Source organism: Aethalodelphis obliquidens, unplaced genomic scaffold (assembly GCF_003676395.1).
Source record: "Aethalodelphis obliquidens isolate GAN/ISIS:26980383/991018 unplaced genomic scaffold, ASM367639v1 scaffold48, whole genome shotgun sequence".
Classification (NCBI taxonomy): Eukaryota; Metazoa; Chordata; class Mammalia; order Artiodactyla; family Delphinidae; genus Aethalodelphis; species Aethalodelphis obliquidens.
Window position 1 is genome coordinate 15,926,417 of NW_020837992.1, and position 13,931 is coordinate 15,940,347.

At 51.0% G+C, this 13,931-nt stretch overlaps 1 protein-coding gene across 2 annotated transcripts; it reads left to right on the forward strand.

The window, feature by feature from the left end:
- The first annotated feature begins 2,520 nt into the window (after nucleotides 1-2,520).
- Nucleotides 2,521-8,219, forward strand: RGS16 (regulator of G protein signaling 16). Of its 2 annotated transcripts, none has more exons than XM_027083079.1 (5): nucleotides 2,521-2,633; nucleotides 3,521-3,631; nucleotides 4,416-4,480; nucleotides 4,769-4,935; nucleotides 6,355-8,219. In XM_027083079.1, the coding sequence occupies exons 1-5, from the start codon at nucleotides 2,590-2,592 to the stop codon at nucleotides 6,565-6,567; spliced, it is 600 nt and encodes a 199-aa protein (XP_026938880.1). In that variant the 5' UTR covers nucleotides 2,521-2,589; the 3' UTR covers nucleotides 6,568-8,219. The 2 variants fall into 2 exon arrangements, with proteins under 2 accessions (XP_026938880.1, XP_026938881.1); XM_027083080.1 differs by having other exon boundaries at nucleotides 4,419-4,480.
- Nucleotides 8,220-13,931: the final 5,712 nt, after the last annotated feature.

Below are 13,931 nucleotides of genomic sequence, written 5' to 3' on the forward strand. Positions count from 1 at the left end.
GTGGACCAAGGGCTGTCCGGAGAAGCAAACGTTCAAAAAGGCATCCTTCCGTTGCCCCCCTCCCAACTCTTGCCCATCGCCCTGCCCCACACCAATCCAGCCCTGGACTTGTGAGAAAAGTAGAACAAGAGCCCAGGTGGGCCAGACGGGGTGCAGGTGGGAAGCGGCATCTAAGATGGTGCTACCAATGCATGAGCTGCTGCCTCGCCTGTCCCTGTGTTCCACTAACCACCGGGAGGCTGGGGAGGGTTCAGCTCTGGCTTCAGAGCGCATTAGGTTTTGACTAACTGGATCATCTTCCGCAGGCCCTGGCTTAACAAGGGAATCTGCTCTGACAAAAGACCCCCCATATTGTTCTGATTGGGGCCTCTTTTCCTATAGCGGTGCCTCAGCGGCTCTCTCACAGGCCTTCCTCCCCTCTTCCCCTCTGTGGTTTTCCCCTTTCCTTCCCTGACCAGCTTTTCTGGGACTTCTCACTGGCTCTGTCAGGTGGAACCTCTTCACCTCTGGTTTCCGACCCTTACTTCCAGGCGCCGCTGAGGAATAGCAACTCTTAAACGCCCCTCATGAAATAAACACCTAAACTCCGAGAGTCACAAAAAAAACTTGCTACTTTTCCTTGTTGTCTAGCAACCCCTGTAACCCTACTAAGTAAACCTGAGAGCCGAGGTTGACTGAGCGCTGACTACGAGCTGAGCTCTGTCCCAAGCACCTTCCAGGTGTGGCTACAGGTGCTGTGGTGTGTCTCTCAGATCTGCGTTTGGGACCAGGCCCTTATTCCCCAGGGTGCTGGCTGCTGTAGGCTCACAGCCGTCTCTCCCTTAACAGAGGGAATTGCCTCGTTTAAAATTAGGCCGTCCAATGAACTGTTGATGTGGGATACAAAGGCCCGGCCCCTTGCTTCACTGCGGGTCTGCTCAGAAGAGTCATCCCACTCCAGAGCACCCCCTGGGACCAGCTTCCGGCATTCGTTTCCTCCCTCTGCCCAAGCCTGCTTCCCTCACACCCTCTTAGTTCCCAGAACTCTCCCCAGCAAGTCTCTGCCTCCGAGCAACTAAGTTTCCCGTCTCCTGGGGAATTCAAACTAAGAATTACATTTCTTTAGTCCTCACAACAACTTTATGAAATAAGCGCATCATGTTTTCCGTTTTAGAGACAAGGAAATAGAGGCATGGAAAGGTTGAGAAACTTGCCTAAAGTCTCCCATCAGTAAATGGTGGAGCCCAGATTTGAAACTGAGAAATCTATCCCTAGATGGTACACTCTTAACTTCAAGTGCAGCCTCTTAACAGCAATCCCAAAGGGAAGTGAGGGGCAATGGGGAGGCTGTGATGCCTTTATGGGAAAGTGAGGAGAGAGGCAGAGCATTTATTACCTTTATCTCAGAGATGAGGACGCCGAACCAGCTAGCAACTGCTTAAAGGCAGGGTCATTCACTAGTTCCGGAGGTGGTGGGATTCTAATCTGCGGAGGGGCAGTGAAAAAGCATGGTAAATTCATATTTGACTTCTGGCAAAACACTTAACTGTGTGACTTAGAGCAAGTTATTTAACCCGAGTCTTAGTAAAAAAGTACACAGTAGGGCTTCCCTGGTGGCGCAGTGGTTGAGAGTCTGCCTTCCGATGCAGGGGACACGGGTTCGTGCCCCGGTCCGGGAAGATCCCACATGCTGCGGAGCGGCTGAGCCCGTGAGCCATGGCTGCTGAGCCTGCGCGTCCGGAGCCTGTGCTCCGCAACGGGAGAGGCCACAACAGTGAGAGGCCCGCGTACTGCAAAAAAAAAAAAAAAAGTACATAGTAGATGCTCAATAAAGCCAGCCACCACCCCCAACCCTTGTCTGCTATTTCTAACTCTGATCTTGGGCAAGTCTCTCTAACGTTCTGACTCAGTTTCTTCATCTATAAAATGGAGGTGATGATGACAAAGGGCTTACTTAGTTGACCCGTGGCCATTTGGGTAGGAGCACAGTAAATGGAAGTTATCAGTATAACCATGATGCTCTCTTGCCTGGCTTGCTTCCTGTGCTCCGGTCCTGCAGGACCCAACAGACTCAGGCTCAGGCTGTGCTCGACACCGTGCGTGCCTCCCCGAGGAGGCACCTCAACACCAATCCTCCTGGCACCGCTGAGTTGGTTTCCTGCTTTTACTAGCGGCAGAAGGTGGTTTTTTTTTTTTCCCCCTACTAAACTGGGTGTGCGCTTCTCTTCTCCGTGTGAGTTCTCTGCCGCTTCTCCCTCCCCACGCTGGTGTCCGCCAAGAGGAGGGGATTAGCCCCGTGAGCACCCCCGCGGTGTGAAGGTTGCACGAGGGTAGCGGCGCATCCCGGGCAGCGAGCCCCACCCCGTCGAGCTGCAGGCCCCTCCTACGCCTTCGCCCGCGCTCAGTACCGCTCTCCAATTGGTCGGCGGCGCGCACCCCGCCCCGCCCCCTCCAAGGCAATAAAAGCCGCTGGCTCGGCGCAAGCAGCTGAATAAACCCAATCTGCGCAGAGAGGCGCTGCCCGCTGCTGCTCTGCCTCCTTGCGCCCTGCGTTGCCCGCTGGAGCCCGTCACCATCCTCCACACGACGTGCTGCCCTGCACCCGCAGCCATGTGCCGGACCCTGGCCGCCTTCCCCACCAACTGCCTGGAGAGGTAAGAGCAGCTTGTCCAGCTGCCTGGAGGAAGAAGAACAAGTCCCACCAACCTTAGGGAGTGCAGTGGCGGCAGGCTTGCAGACCTGGGTGGGCTGGAGAATGGGACGCAAGTGACGAGAGGCGGAGGTCAACTTGGTTCCACGTTCTCAGATGCCTCTTTAGAGTCTTAGAGAAGGATGGGCGACGAGAACGGAGAAGGCAAAGCAAAGGGAAGCAGAGGGACCACTGCTTACTGCCATTCCCCACCCTCTGACAAGTGGCGCTTCTGCTCAGGTGACCCAGCTTCAGGAAAACCACGGTGGCATCACCAGGCAGAACCGAGTCTTCCCCGGTTTCTTAAGCACTTGGTTTTCATTCTAAGTCATAGGTCTAGGGGCCCTCTGGCCCTGGAAAGGCAGGCAGGTGTTTTTCAGCAGCTGCCCCTGTGAGGGATGTGCCCGCTTCCCAGGGAGCTACTCACCCACTCCAATCCTTGCTGGAGCTGGGAAGGAAAAAGTAAAGAGGAAGGCAGAAATCAGCTTCCACACAGCTCCAGAGATACTTGTGACAAGTCTAAGAGACTGCTGAACTGCCTTCTGCTAATCAACAGGCACAGAGATGGATCAGTGGGACTTAAGTGGGCAAAAGCCCACGTGTGCTGTACTGTAGACCCAGAAAGTATAAGACCTACCGAGGCACAGCCTAAATACTGCTTTCATTGTTTCTGGGTTCATGATACCGCTGAGAGAGGCAACGTTTAGGCCCTGGGAACAGTTAACGGGTTCCCAGGAGCCCCAAGGCTGGAATTTGGGTGACACTAACCTGAGCTCTTCTGGGACCTCGTAAATCTCTCTGCCCTGGCTGAGCGAGTGGAGAATCCTCACAAGCTCGTGCTTTGTCTTCCAGAGCCAAAGAGTTCAAGACACGGCTGGGGGTCTTTCTTCACAAGTCAGAACTGGGCTCCGGTACTGGGAGTGTTGGCAAGTTCGAGTGGGACAGTAAACACAGCAAAGAGGGGTAAGTCCTGCTGAAAGCCTAGGGCCCCTGGAGGGAGGGAGCCAGATTCAGGAAAGGAGTCCTGAGAAGGAAAATTCCGGGAGAAATTAGGACATGCCAGCGTGGATGTTGGTGACCTTTTCCTAGAGATTGTAATGGAGCTGGTCATAGCCGGTCTGCTATGGATGCCTGGCTCATGGGTGACTGCGTGGATGGCTCCAGGCTTCTAATGCCACCAACAAATGAAGATACCCAGGGCCTGAATGTCTAGTTACCAGACTCTCGCACCTGGAGATGTCATTGCACATGCAACCAGGGCAAGGGCAGGGTCCAAGGCCACTGGAGGGTTTTAAATTAGTGACTACTTCCACTGACATGCACTTTACCTGGAAGCCCTTTTATACTGACCATCAACTGTGCCAGGTGCTGCGTTAGGCTCTGGGGTTATGGGTAGACATAATCTCTATTCATAAGATCCTTATTTCCTTAAGAAAGTATACAAAACAAGCTCTGAGAGTCAGGGGGATAGAAAGAATTTTGGACAGTGAAGAAGACAGTCTTAGATACTTAATGAGGGCCAGAAGTTCCCTGCTTTGGTTTCTGGTTACTGAGCTGTCCTCTAGAAAACACAACTATTTCCCTGAACCCCAACTAAGAGTTTGAGGCATCAGCTCCAATAATTATCCAATTATACAATTGTGTGAATTATACAACTTCCATCAGCGTTCTGGCTAGGATTTGTGCTGTGCAGTAGTTTGTTGATTTTTTTTTTTTTAAATTAAAATCCTGCCTTTTTTTTTTTTAGCAGAAACTTCTCAGAAGACGTGTTGGGGTGGAGAGAGTCATTTGACTTGCTGCTGAGCAGTAAAAGTGAGTGGGGCCCTGTTGTGTCTGTCTGTGGATGGCACATGTGTGCCCATGTGCCGTGGAGGCAGCCTGAGGATGCTAAAAGTGTGGGCAAAATAGTAGTAGTAGTAATAATAATAATGATCCCCTAGTGTGCCAGCCTCTATTCAGAATACAAAGGCAGGTCCTTGTTGGAGAAAATTACATCCTAAAAATAGACCATTAACTACAATTGCTGTCTTTTCTTCTTCTATTCCCGGCTGGCTGTCCCCGCTGTCTGACCTGTCTCTTTCTCTCTCCCTGCAACCCCAGATGGAGTGGCCGCCTTCCACGCCTTCCTGAAGACAGAGTTCAGCGAGGAGAACCTGGAGTTCTGGCTGGCCTGTGAGGAGTTCAGGAAGCTCCGGTCAGCTACCAAGCTGGCCTCCCGGGCTCACAGGATCTTTGAGGAATTCATCTGCAGTGAAGCCCCCAAAGAGGTCAGAGCCGTGACATATGCCAGGGATCCTGCAGACCCTGCCTGCTCCTTCCCCACTGAGAATCGGGGATGGTGGGGGGCCAGCAAGGAAAGGGCCGAGTTTAGAAATACAGTGGCCTCATTTGTCACAGGAGGCTGGAGACTATAAAGCCAGGCTCCGGGCCACCCCTGCCTCCTTTTACCCTCATACTCACCAGTGGGACCGGAGGGGTTGGCAGGGGTTTTTTGGCTTCTGTCCATATGCACTTCTGTAAACGAAGTCCTTTTTAGAGCTCAAAACACTTACACAACTGGGGAGACAGGTCATCATAGGATAACCTGGCTCAGTCCCCTTGTTGACCTGCCTCAGGTCTGTGGTCTGTGGACCTTTTAACCTTCCCCCAGGCCTCCACTGTGTTTGATAGAGAATATGGCGCCACCTTGTGGAGAGAGAGTAGTAATGCCTTGCTTTTGTATCTGTACAATATATTTTCTGAGCACTTTTATTTATTCCATAAAGATTTGTTGAGCATCAGTTACATGCAAGGCAGTATTATAGACATTGAGGATATGGAAGTGAACAAAAAGTCTCTACCCCAGTGGGAGAAGGTGACAATAACCAATTAAGTAAATATTGTCAGGGAATGATCTCTGCTCTGATAAAAACAAAGCAGGATATGGAAGGGAATACCAGAGTACGGGGTGGGAGGATGTGAGGTCTTTCCGATTTATAAAGGGAAGTGAGGGGTGGGCTGTTTGATAAGGTGACATGCAAACAGAGACCTGAAAAGGAGGAAGGAACATTCTAACACAGGAAACGGAAAGTGCAAAGACCAGAGAGTGCCTGTTGTGACCACAGACCAGCAAGTGGGCCCATGTGGAATGGAGCATGAGGGAGAGAGAGTGGGAGATGATGTCACACAGGTGGCAGATGGCCAGGTGCCGGCCCAGGTGGCCGTGTGGGCTCATTGCACACTTGGGTTTTTCCTCTGAGTGACGGGAGACAACAGAGCTGCTAGCAAACTGACTTGGGTTTTAAAAGGCTCGCTCTGCTGGGTGGAGAATAGAGCCCAGGGTTAAGGGGAGAAGAGAGAGACACCAGGTAGCAGGCGCTGGCACTAGTCTAGGACAGAGGTGATGGTGACTTGAACCCGGGTTGTTACAGTGGAATGGGTGAAAAGAGGTTGAATTTGTACCCATTCTCAACATATCCTGGGTCGTTCTGAGAGACTGGAGGACAGACACTGGATCAAAGGTGGGGACAGGCCCAGAGTTGAAAAGCCCGTTGATGGTCAACTCTGGAGACCCCCGGTTCCGTGTTCGGAATCCAGTGCGCCTTCACTGCCCCACGTGCCAGTCCTCCCGTGCCTGCTGGCCTCCTGCCTCTGCCACCCCGTGCCCTGACGCCCACGCACTCACGTGCTTGCCCTCCATCCCACAGGTGAACATAGACCACGAGACCAGGGAGCTGACCAGGACGAACCTGCAGACGCCCACGGCCATGTGCTTCGACGTGGCTCAGGGGAAGACGCGCACCCTGATGGAGAAGGACTCGTACCCGCGCTTCCTGAAGTCCCCAGCTTATCGGGACCTAGCTGCCGAAGCCGCGGCCGCCTCCGCCTCTGCCTCCCCATCCGAGCCCTCGCATACCTGAGCCTCCAGGCTGGGAGGGGGCCGGCCAGGCAGAGAGGTTGGGTCGCCCGTAGCCGAGGCGCCGCCGCCGTGTGGGGGGGCGGGTTCTGCAAAGCCAGAGAGGACAGCGAAGGGAAACGCCCACCCGGTGACACCCTCTCCTCTAGACCCTGCGGGACTGAATTCCGTGCGTGAGAGGGTTCCCCCACTTCTAGGACCTGCGCCCAAGGGCTGAAGAGGAGGGTTGTGTGTGGCTCTCTGGGGGAAAAGAAGGATGGTGCAAGAGTCAGCATCGGCTCTGGCCCTTCTCAGCGGGGCAAGGGATATTCCAGGGTGCTTTGGGAAACTTGTGGATAAAAGGAAACTTGAAAATGAGTGAGGAAAAGACAAGCAGGTTAGCCGTTCTGCCTGTCCGTCGGTGGACACATCCTGGTTTCCTGGTTCCCAGACTGTCCTGGGCACACAGGGAACCGTGGATGTGGAGCCTTCCCATCCCGTCCTCTTCACCTGCCTCTGGGCTGCCCGGCGGCTTCCTTAGCTTGCATTTCTCAACACTCCTGTGTCCAGCCTGGCAGTCTTGTCAAGGCCAGAGAACCAATGTGATGCTTGCCCCAGATGAGATTTTTACCTCAAACACTGGCCTTCAAGCCCCTTTCCAGATCAATAGAGAGCCCTGAAAAGAGGCCATCTTGCTTATGTGAAATGAACCTTGGTGCTCCTGGTGGCCTCTTGCGGGTGCCCCGACCCTGTGTGTGTATCAGGGTCCACCTGTGAGCAGGGCCCGCTGAGGACCTCTTGCTGGGATGTGCCCTGTCTTAGCTCCGTGCTGCTGTTGAATGTGGGGCCCATCAGGAGAAGGGCATGGGGCCTCTTGGTGAGCGGCTAGTCCAGCTCTTTTGCCGGGCAGGGTGGAAGGAGGGAGAAAAGGATCCTGAGAAACAAATCTCTTGGCAGTTCCAGAGAATCCTCTTTAAATCAAGCTCATCTTTTATTTTTGTGGGTATGAGAACAGCGAAAAAGAGATTCCCCAGGATGGAAGGGGAGCCTCGTGTTTCTTTCCTGTGGATGTGAGGTAACGCTCACTGGGGTGTTGGGAGAAATGAGGCAGGGACCTCAATGAACTTGGATGGACCGTAGAAGCTGGGAGTGAGGCTGGGAAGAGCAGGACTGGGGGCAATCAGAACCCGCTGGTCACCTCATGGCATCACTGAGCACATGTTCCGTGGTGGGACTTCTGCCTGGGCCCAGGCTGGGGAGGTGAATTAACCGGGCAGCTCCCCTGTGCCCCAGGAAAATCCACACTGTTCTCTCTGCGCTATGAGCTCCTCCAGGAGACAATTATTTAAGTCTAACATATTGTTGGTTTTGTGACAGTGGTCATGGCACATTATTTTCACTGCTGTTGTCGTGTTGTTGTATTGTTATTTACTGTCATTTGAGTTTGCCTCTACTGGAGAATCTCAACAGGAGCTGGCGGCCTGACTGTCTCCCTCTCCACTGGACTCTACCTCTTGAACATGCTGGGAACCTCTTAGCGCCTGTCAGGAACTCCTCCCTGTTTAAATATTTATTTATTGTTGACAGCTGGAACTGGTTTTCTGATGTGAATGATGTACTCGATCCCCATTTTCCTGCTTCAGCATGTTATTTTATTGTGAAATAAAATAAAACCCAAGTATGAGATCCTGTCTCCAAGGGCTGTGTGGTCAGGGGAAGAGGGAAAGGGAAGTACGGGCGGGAGTCTTGTGGGAGAGCTGGCGTCCGGAGATGCCATAGGATGCATGGGGAGCTTTCGAGGTACGGGCAGAGGTGACTGTTCAAACGGTGGCCACCAGAATGGGTAACTTCATTCAGCTGGTGACAGCCCAACTTGTGTCAAGCCATTGTGTCGTGTTGATTGGACCTGGCTCAGCTGTCATTTCAGAGCCCATCTCCTCTCTCCACCCGGCCCAGCACAAGCCATTCCCAGTTCTTCTTCGAACAGAGCAAGGGGTGGTTGCCCCGGCCAAGTAGCCACACATTATCAGTTGCGGGGGGACTTTTGTGCCATTTTTACCTTTGCCCATTTTCAATTTGCATTAGTATCCTTTTAAGATGTCATATAAATTCAGGGAGTTAGTATTCCTTATAATTTCATAGACGTCTCTGAGATGAGCTTTGGGAAGCCACTTGGTACATGGGACTGTTCCATTCCCGGGGCAGAGGGAATGAGAGGTTAGCGCTGGGCTGGAAAGAACTTTGGGGTAGGCTTGCGAGGATCCAATCTGCTCTCCCTCTGCCGATCACCTACTCGTTCTCCCTAAATTCGTCTCTATGTTGAATTATCTGTTTATATAAAGATAACTGAGTATAGTGACCAGACTTCAGGTACATCGAGTAGAAAACCCCATGGAATCACATTCGAAGCCCAGATCTAAGAGGCGATTCTATGCGTGATGCCAGGAGGGATTCTGAGGTTAAGGGCCTGGAAAGGAAGATGGGAACACACACCGTGGCAGGCCCTGATCTCATTGAGTCCTTACCACAGCTCTGTGAGGTAGGTATAATAACCCTACAATACAGATGAGGAAACTGAAGCTCCTGGGGCCATGGGGGTGGGTGGGTGAGAGGGGAACATGCCCAGGGCAGCTGGCTCGAGAGAGTGGCAGAGATGAGATTGGAACCCAGTGACACCGTGTCGGGGGGGCGGGGGGTGAGTCCAGTCTGTGAGGGATGGTCGAGGGATACGATGGATGAGGGAAGAAGAAAGATGGTACCCAGAGAGGTGGGGAGGTAGGAACCTTGTCCTCTTCTCATTACTTTCCTTCCATCTTTTTGCCTTTTTTACATGCATTTATTGCATCTAGTGCATTCTATGTGCCTGGCAGAAGACCAAACTAGTAGCCGTACCATCAGCTGCAGGTAGCCTCACTTTATGGTGGGTGGGGATTCTGGGTAACTTTAGACAAGGGCACAAATGTGTATTTTCTGAAGCAGTATGGGTGCCCGTAGGAAAACGTGGGTGTAATCGGCTAGTAATGGAGAAATGAATGGGGGTGACGGACATCCAGTGACTGGGGTGGGTGCTGGCAGGCTCCCCAATCCAGCAAGACCATCCTCAAGGCTTGTTCCCCTCTCCTAGCCCTTCTTCTCACATACCGGGTGGTCTTGGAGCCCATGGCGTGGCCTGAAGGTGGTAGATACTCATTAGAGATAAAGAAGAACGACTCTTGGCTGACCTATACGTCTCCCAGGTGTCAGGCTCAAACCAACACAGGACCTCTACTGTATTGGTTCTCAGAGTGTTTAAGGGATTTCCTGAAAATCACTCAGCCGGCAAGAGGTCTCCAACACCTTCAAACTCACTGGCTCTGGTCCTCCCCCAGCGCACTTCAGGCTTTGGCTTAGCAGGCAAAGCACTTCCTGCTTCCAGGCAAAGCACTTCCTGCTTCCAGGCAAAGCGGCCTGCTTATGCCTTTCCGGCCTCTGCTCCCAATCGCTCACCTGCCCCTTGAAAACAAACCTTTCACGGTTCCCAGATTCACCCTACTGTTCAAGCCTCCTTGCTTTTGCCTCCTGGACCACCTCCCTGCTGTGTCCCCTACTCCCGTCACTCCTTCATCAGCCTGGGGACGCATCTTTCAAAAGCCGGCTCAAGGGTCTTTCTGCGGCGCCTTCCCTGAGCCTTTGGGTCTGACCCCTGAGGCCTGTGCTTCATGTGCCCCCACTGCTGCTAACCCTCATCGGAGCACTTACATCCCTCCTTTCTGTCTCCCTTTACCAGACGGCAAACTCCTGGGGTTTAGGCATGTCCCCCTCTCCAATTTTCTACACCCAGGGCCTAGCATATACATGTTTAGCAGACGGCTCTTACGTTAATGATTAATTTTAAATCCAGCAGGAGAAACGTTTAGATGACCATTTCCAACTTCCTACCAGACTCCTCTCCCTGGACGTCCCACAGGCTCATTGTATGTAGCACATTCAAAACCAAGGTCATCATCATCCCCCTCAGATATCCACAGCCTTCTGGTCCTGTAACCCTGATAAGGAGAGACGCTGCTTCTCCTCCCGGCTCACCGAGACGTCTTTATAGTTTTTTTTTTTTTAATAAATTTATTTATTTATTTATATTTTTGGCTGTGTTGGGTCTTTGTTGCTGGACATGGGCTTTCTCTAGCTGCAGCGAGCGGGGCCTACTCTTCATTACGGTGCGTGGGCTTCTCATTGCGGTGGCTTCTCTTGTTGTGGAGCACGGGCTCTAGGCACGTGGGCTTCAGTAGTTGTGGCACGTGGGCTTCAGTAGTTGTGGCTCACGGGCTTAGTTGCTCCATGGCATGTGGGATCTTCCCGGACAAGGGCTCAAATCTGTGTCCCCTGCATTGGTAGGTGGATCCTTAACCACCGCGCCACCAGGGAAACCCTCACTGAGATTTCTTAGAGGAACCTTTCATCCTCTTCAACTTAGGCTATAAAAACGACTTCCCACCTGGTGCCCCTCCCCAGTGCTCTCCCCCTCCAGTTCATTTTCCATGCCGTGTCAGTCTTTATCCATAAAGCACGGATCTGAGCACGCCATGGCTGCATTTAAGCCCTTCAGTGGCTCCCCTTTGAGTATGAGAGAAAGTCCAGCTCTTACAATGACATACGAGGTTCGTGCTGACCTGACCCAAGTCCCTCTCCTGACTTCGTCCCTGCCTAGATGGCCCTTACACACATGCTGTTCTCTCTGCTTGTAATGCCCTCTTTGTCTTTCTTTTAATTAGGGGTTGGGGGCTGAGGAGGAGAATGCCCTCCTCAAAAGGCCTCCTGAAAATCTAGCAAAAACATCACCTCCTCAAGTGAAGCCTTCCTTCCCAGACATCCACTGCCCAGAGTTCATCTCTGCCACTTCCATGATTCTAGGACACCCTGTCCTAACCTTGATCGCCTCATGTGTGACATGGCACTGTCACTTGCCTCTTCACAGCTCTTTTTCTTTCACTAAACCACTCTCTTCAAGATGGGGAGCCACATTATTTGATAAGATGGGGCAGAACAGACCACGGCTGAGTGATACACAGCCCAGCTCGTGGGGTTGGAATGTTGGGGCTGGAACTGGCCCCTTCGCTGTATGACCTTGGGAAGCTACTAAGCCTCTCCAAGGCTTACTTCGCTCATCTGTAAACGAGTGCAGTAAGAGTGCACCCCTCAGAGGGAACACGGAATGAAAGAAAAGTGGCACAGTGCTGATATCCCACGAGTATTAACTATGATTGTTATCTGATTCCAGGTACTCAGCACAGTACCTTGTACACAGTCAATAACTATTTATTGACTTTTTGAAAAGAATGGAAGAGTCACAATTCAAAGCCAGGATTCCAAGTCTACTTTCCCAAGTATAGTACAGCTGTTTCCATACTGTATTTTATCTGATATGAAGAGCATTCCAGAATTCCAGATGAGGAAATCAAGGACTGAGCCATTAAATCCAGACAGTACTCACTCAACCCAGGCTCGTGTATTTCCTCATCAGTGCTGTTGCTTCCGTGTTGGCTGTGGAGGGCTCTGGCCTATCCCTCACCCTCTGCTGCCTCCCTGTGGCCATGTCAGGTCAGGCTATACAAACTTTTCCCTTGGAACTGCTTAACTTTGCTTGGAGTTGGCTCTAAGCAAAGGAGTTGGCTCCTTCCTTTGGAATTGTATCCAAGAGGTATAACTTTTAGTTTTGTTTATTAATGCAGTTTAATAAAGATGTGACATTTCAATAGAACTGAAAATTATTAGCATAATTGCTAAGGTACCTCAGGGGGTACAGGGGTTAAAATTAGATTTCTTTAGCCAACAGGGCTGAAATCACCTTTAAAAACTGAAGCTCTTGGCGTGGATGTAGAGAGAAGGGAGAACTTGTGCACAGTTCGTGGGATTGTAAGTTGGTGCAGCCAGGATGCAAAACAGTATGGAGCTTCCTCAAAAAATTAAAAATAGAACTGCCACTTGATCCAGCAATTCTACTTCTTTTTTTTTATGGTAGCTATATGAGATAACGGATGTTAACTAAACCTATTGTGGTAATCATTTCAGAGTGTATGTGAATCAAGCCATCATACTATATAACTTAAACTTCTAGAGTGATGTATGTCAATTATTTCTCAATAAACCTAGAGGGAATTCCCTGGCGGTCCAGCGGTTAAGATTCCGAGCTCCCAATGCCAGGGACCCAGGTTCGATCCCCGGTCAGGGAACTAGATCTCGCGTGCTGCAACTAAAGGAGCCCACATAGGACAACAAAGATCCTGCATGCCGCAACTAAGACCTGGCACAGCCAAATAAATAAATAAATATTTAAAAAAAACAGTACCTACCTCATAAAGATTAGATTATACGATTTTATATATATATATATATATATATATATATATAAAGGGCTCAGAACAGTTCCTAGAGCATACTAAAGAGCTACATAAATGCTTGCTACCATCACCATTCTTCTTCTTCTTATCATTATTATTAGTTCAGGTAGCAAAAGCGGCATGTGCAGAGACATGGTGGTGGGAAGCAGTGTGATGTGATGGGGAACTGGATGGTAGTAGTGGTGATGCCCATGAGGAATCAGGACAGTCAGGGACCATATCAGGACCTGAAATCATGTTACATATTGCATTTCTCCATTATTTATGATCTATTTCTGCCTACTAAGATGCAAGCTCCAGGAAGACCCCCACGAGGCACTTGTGTGATAAATCACTGTATCCCAAGCATTTAGAATAGTCACTGGCAACACTGTCAGTGCTCAATAAATATTAATTGAGCGAATGATGGGTTAAGCATTTTGAACTTTGTCCTGCACACTATGGCGAGTCAGTGAAGCAGGTAATACTAGATTAGAGGCTGAGAAGCAAGTCATCAGTTTCTTCCAGTAAGCGATAGGAAGGGCTGAGGTAGTCATCCCCTTGCAGATGAAAGTAGGAGACTTGGGATTGGAATGAGAATGGGGAGTGGCATTCAGGGGCTGGTACCATTCATGGGGATGGAGAAAAAGGAAAGGAGCAGGTTTAGGGAGAGATGAGAATCTCTGTTTGGGACATGTTCTAGATTTGTGGGTCTGAAGTTCAGCAGAGAGGCTGGGGCTAGAGAGAGAGGCTTGGGAGTCACCGGGGTGTAAGGGGCAACAGAGGTCGAGAGTCTGGATGGCGTGCCGCTGGTGACCAACATGTCACCACACCTTGCTCGCTGTTCATGACCCTCTAGGAAGTTTGTCTCCCGGCAAGACTGGATGTTCTTTGAGTACAGGAATACTTCCCATGGTAGCCTTCAGTATACAGCGTGCATCTCCATGCTAGGAAAATGGTCAGGAGCAGAACTTCTAGAGCAGAAAGGAATCTTAAAAACCATATTAACATGAGAGAATGAGGCCCAACGTTGTTC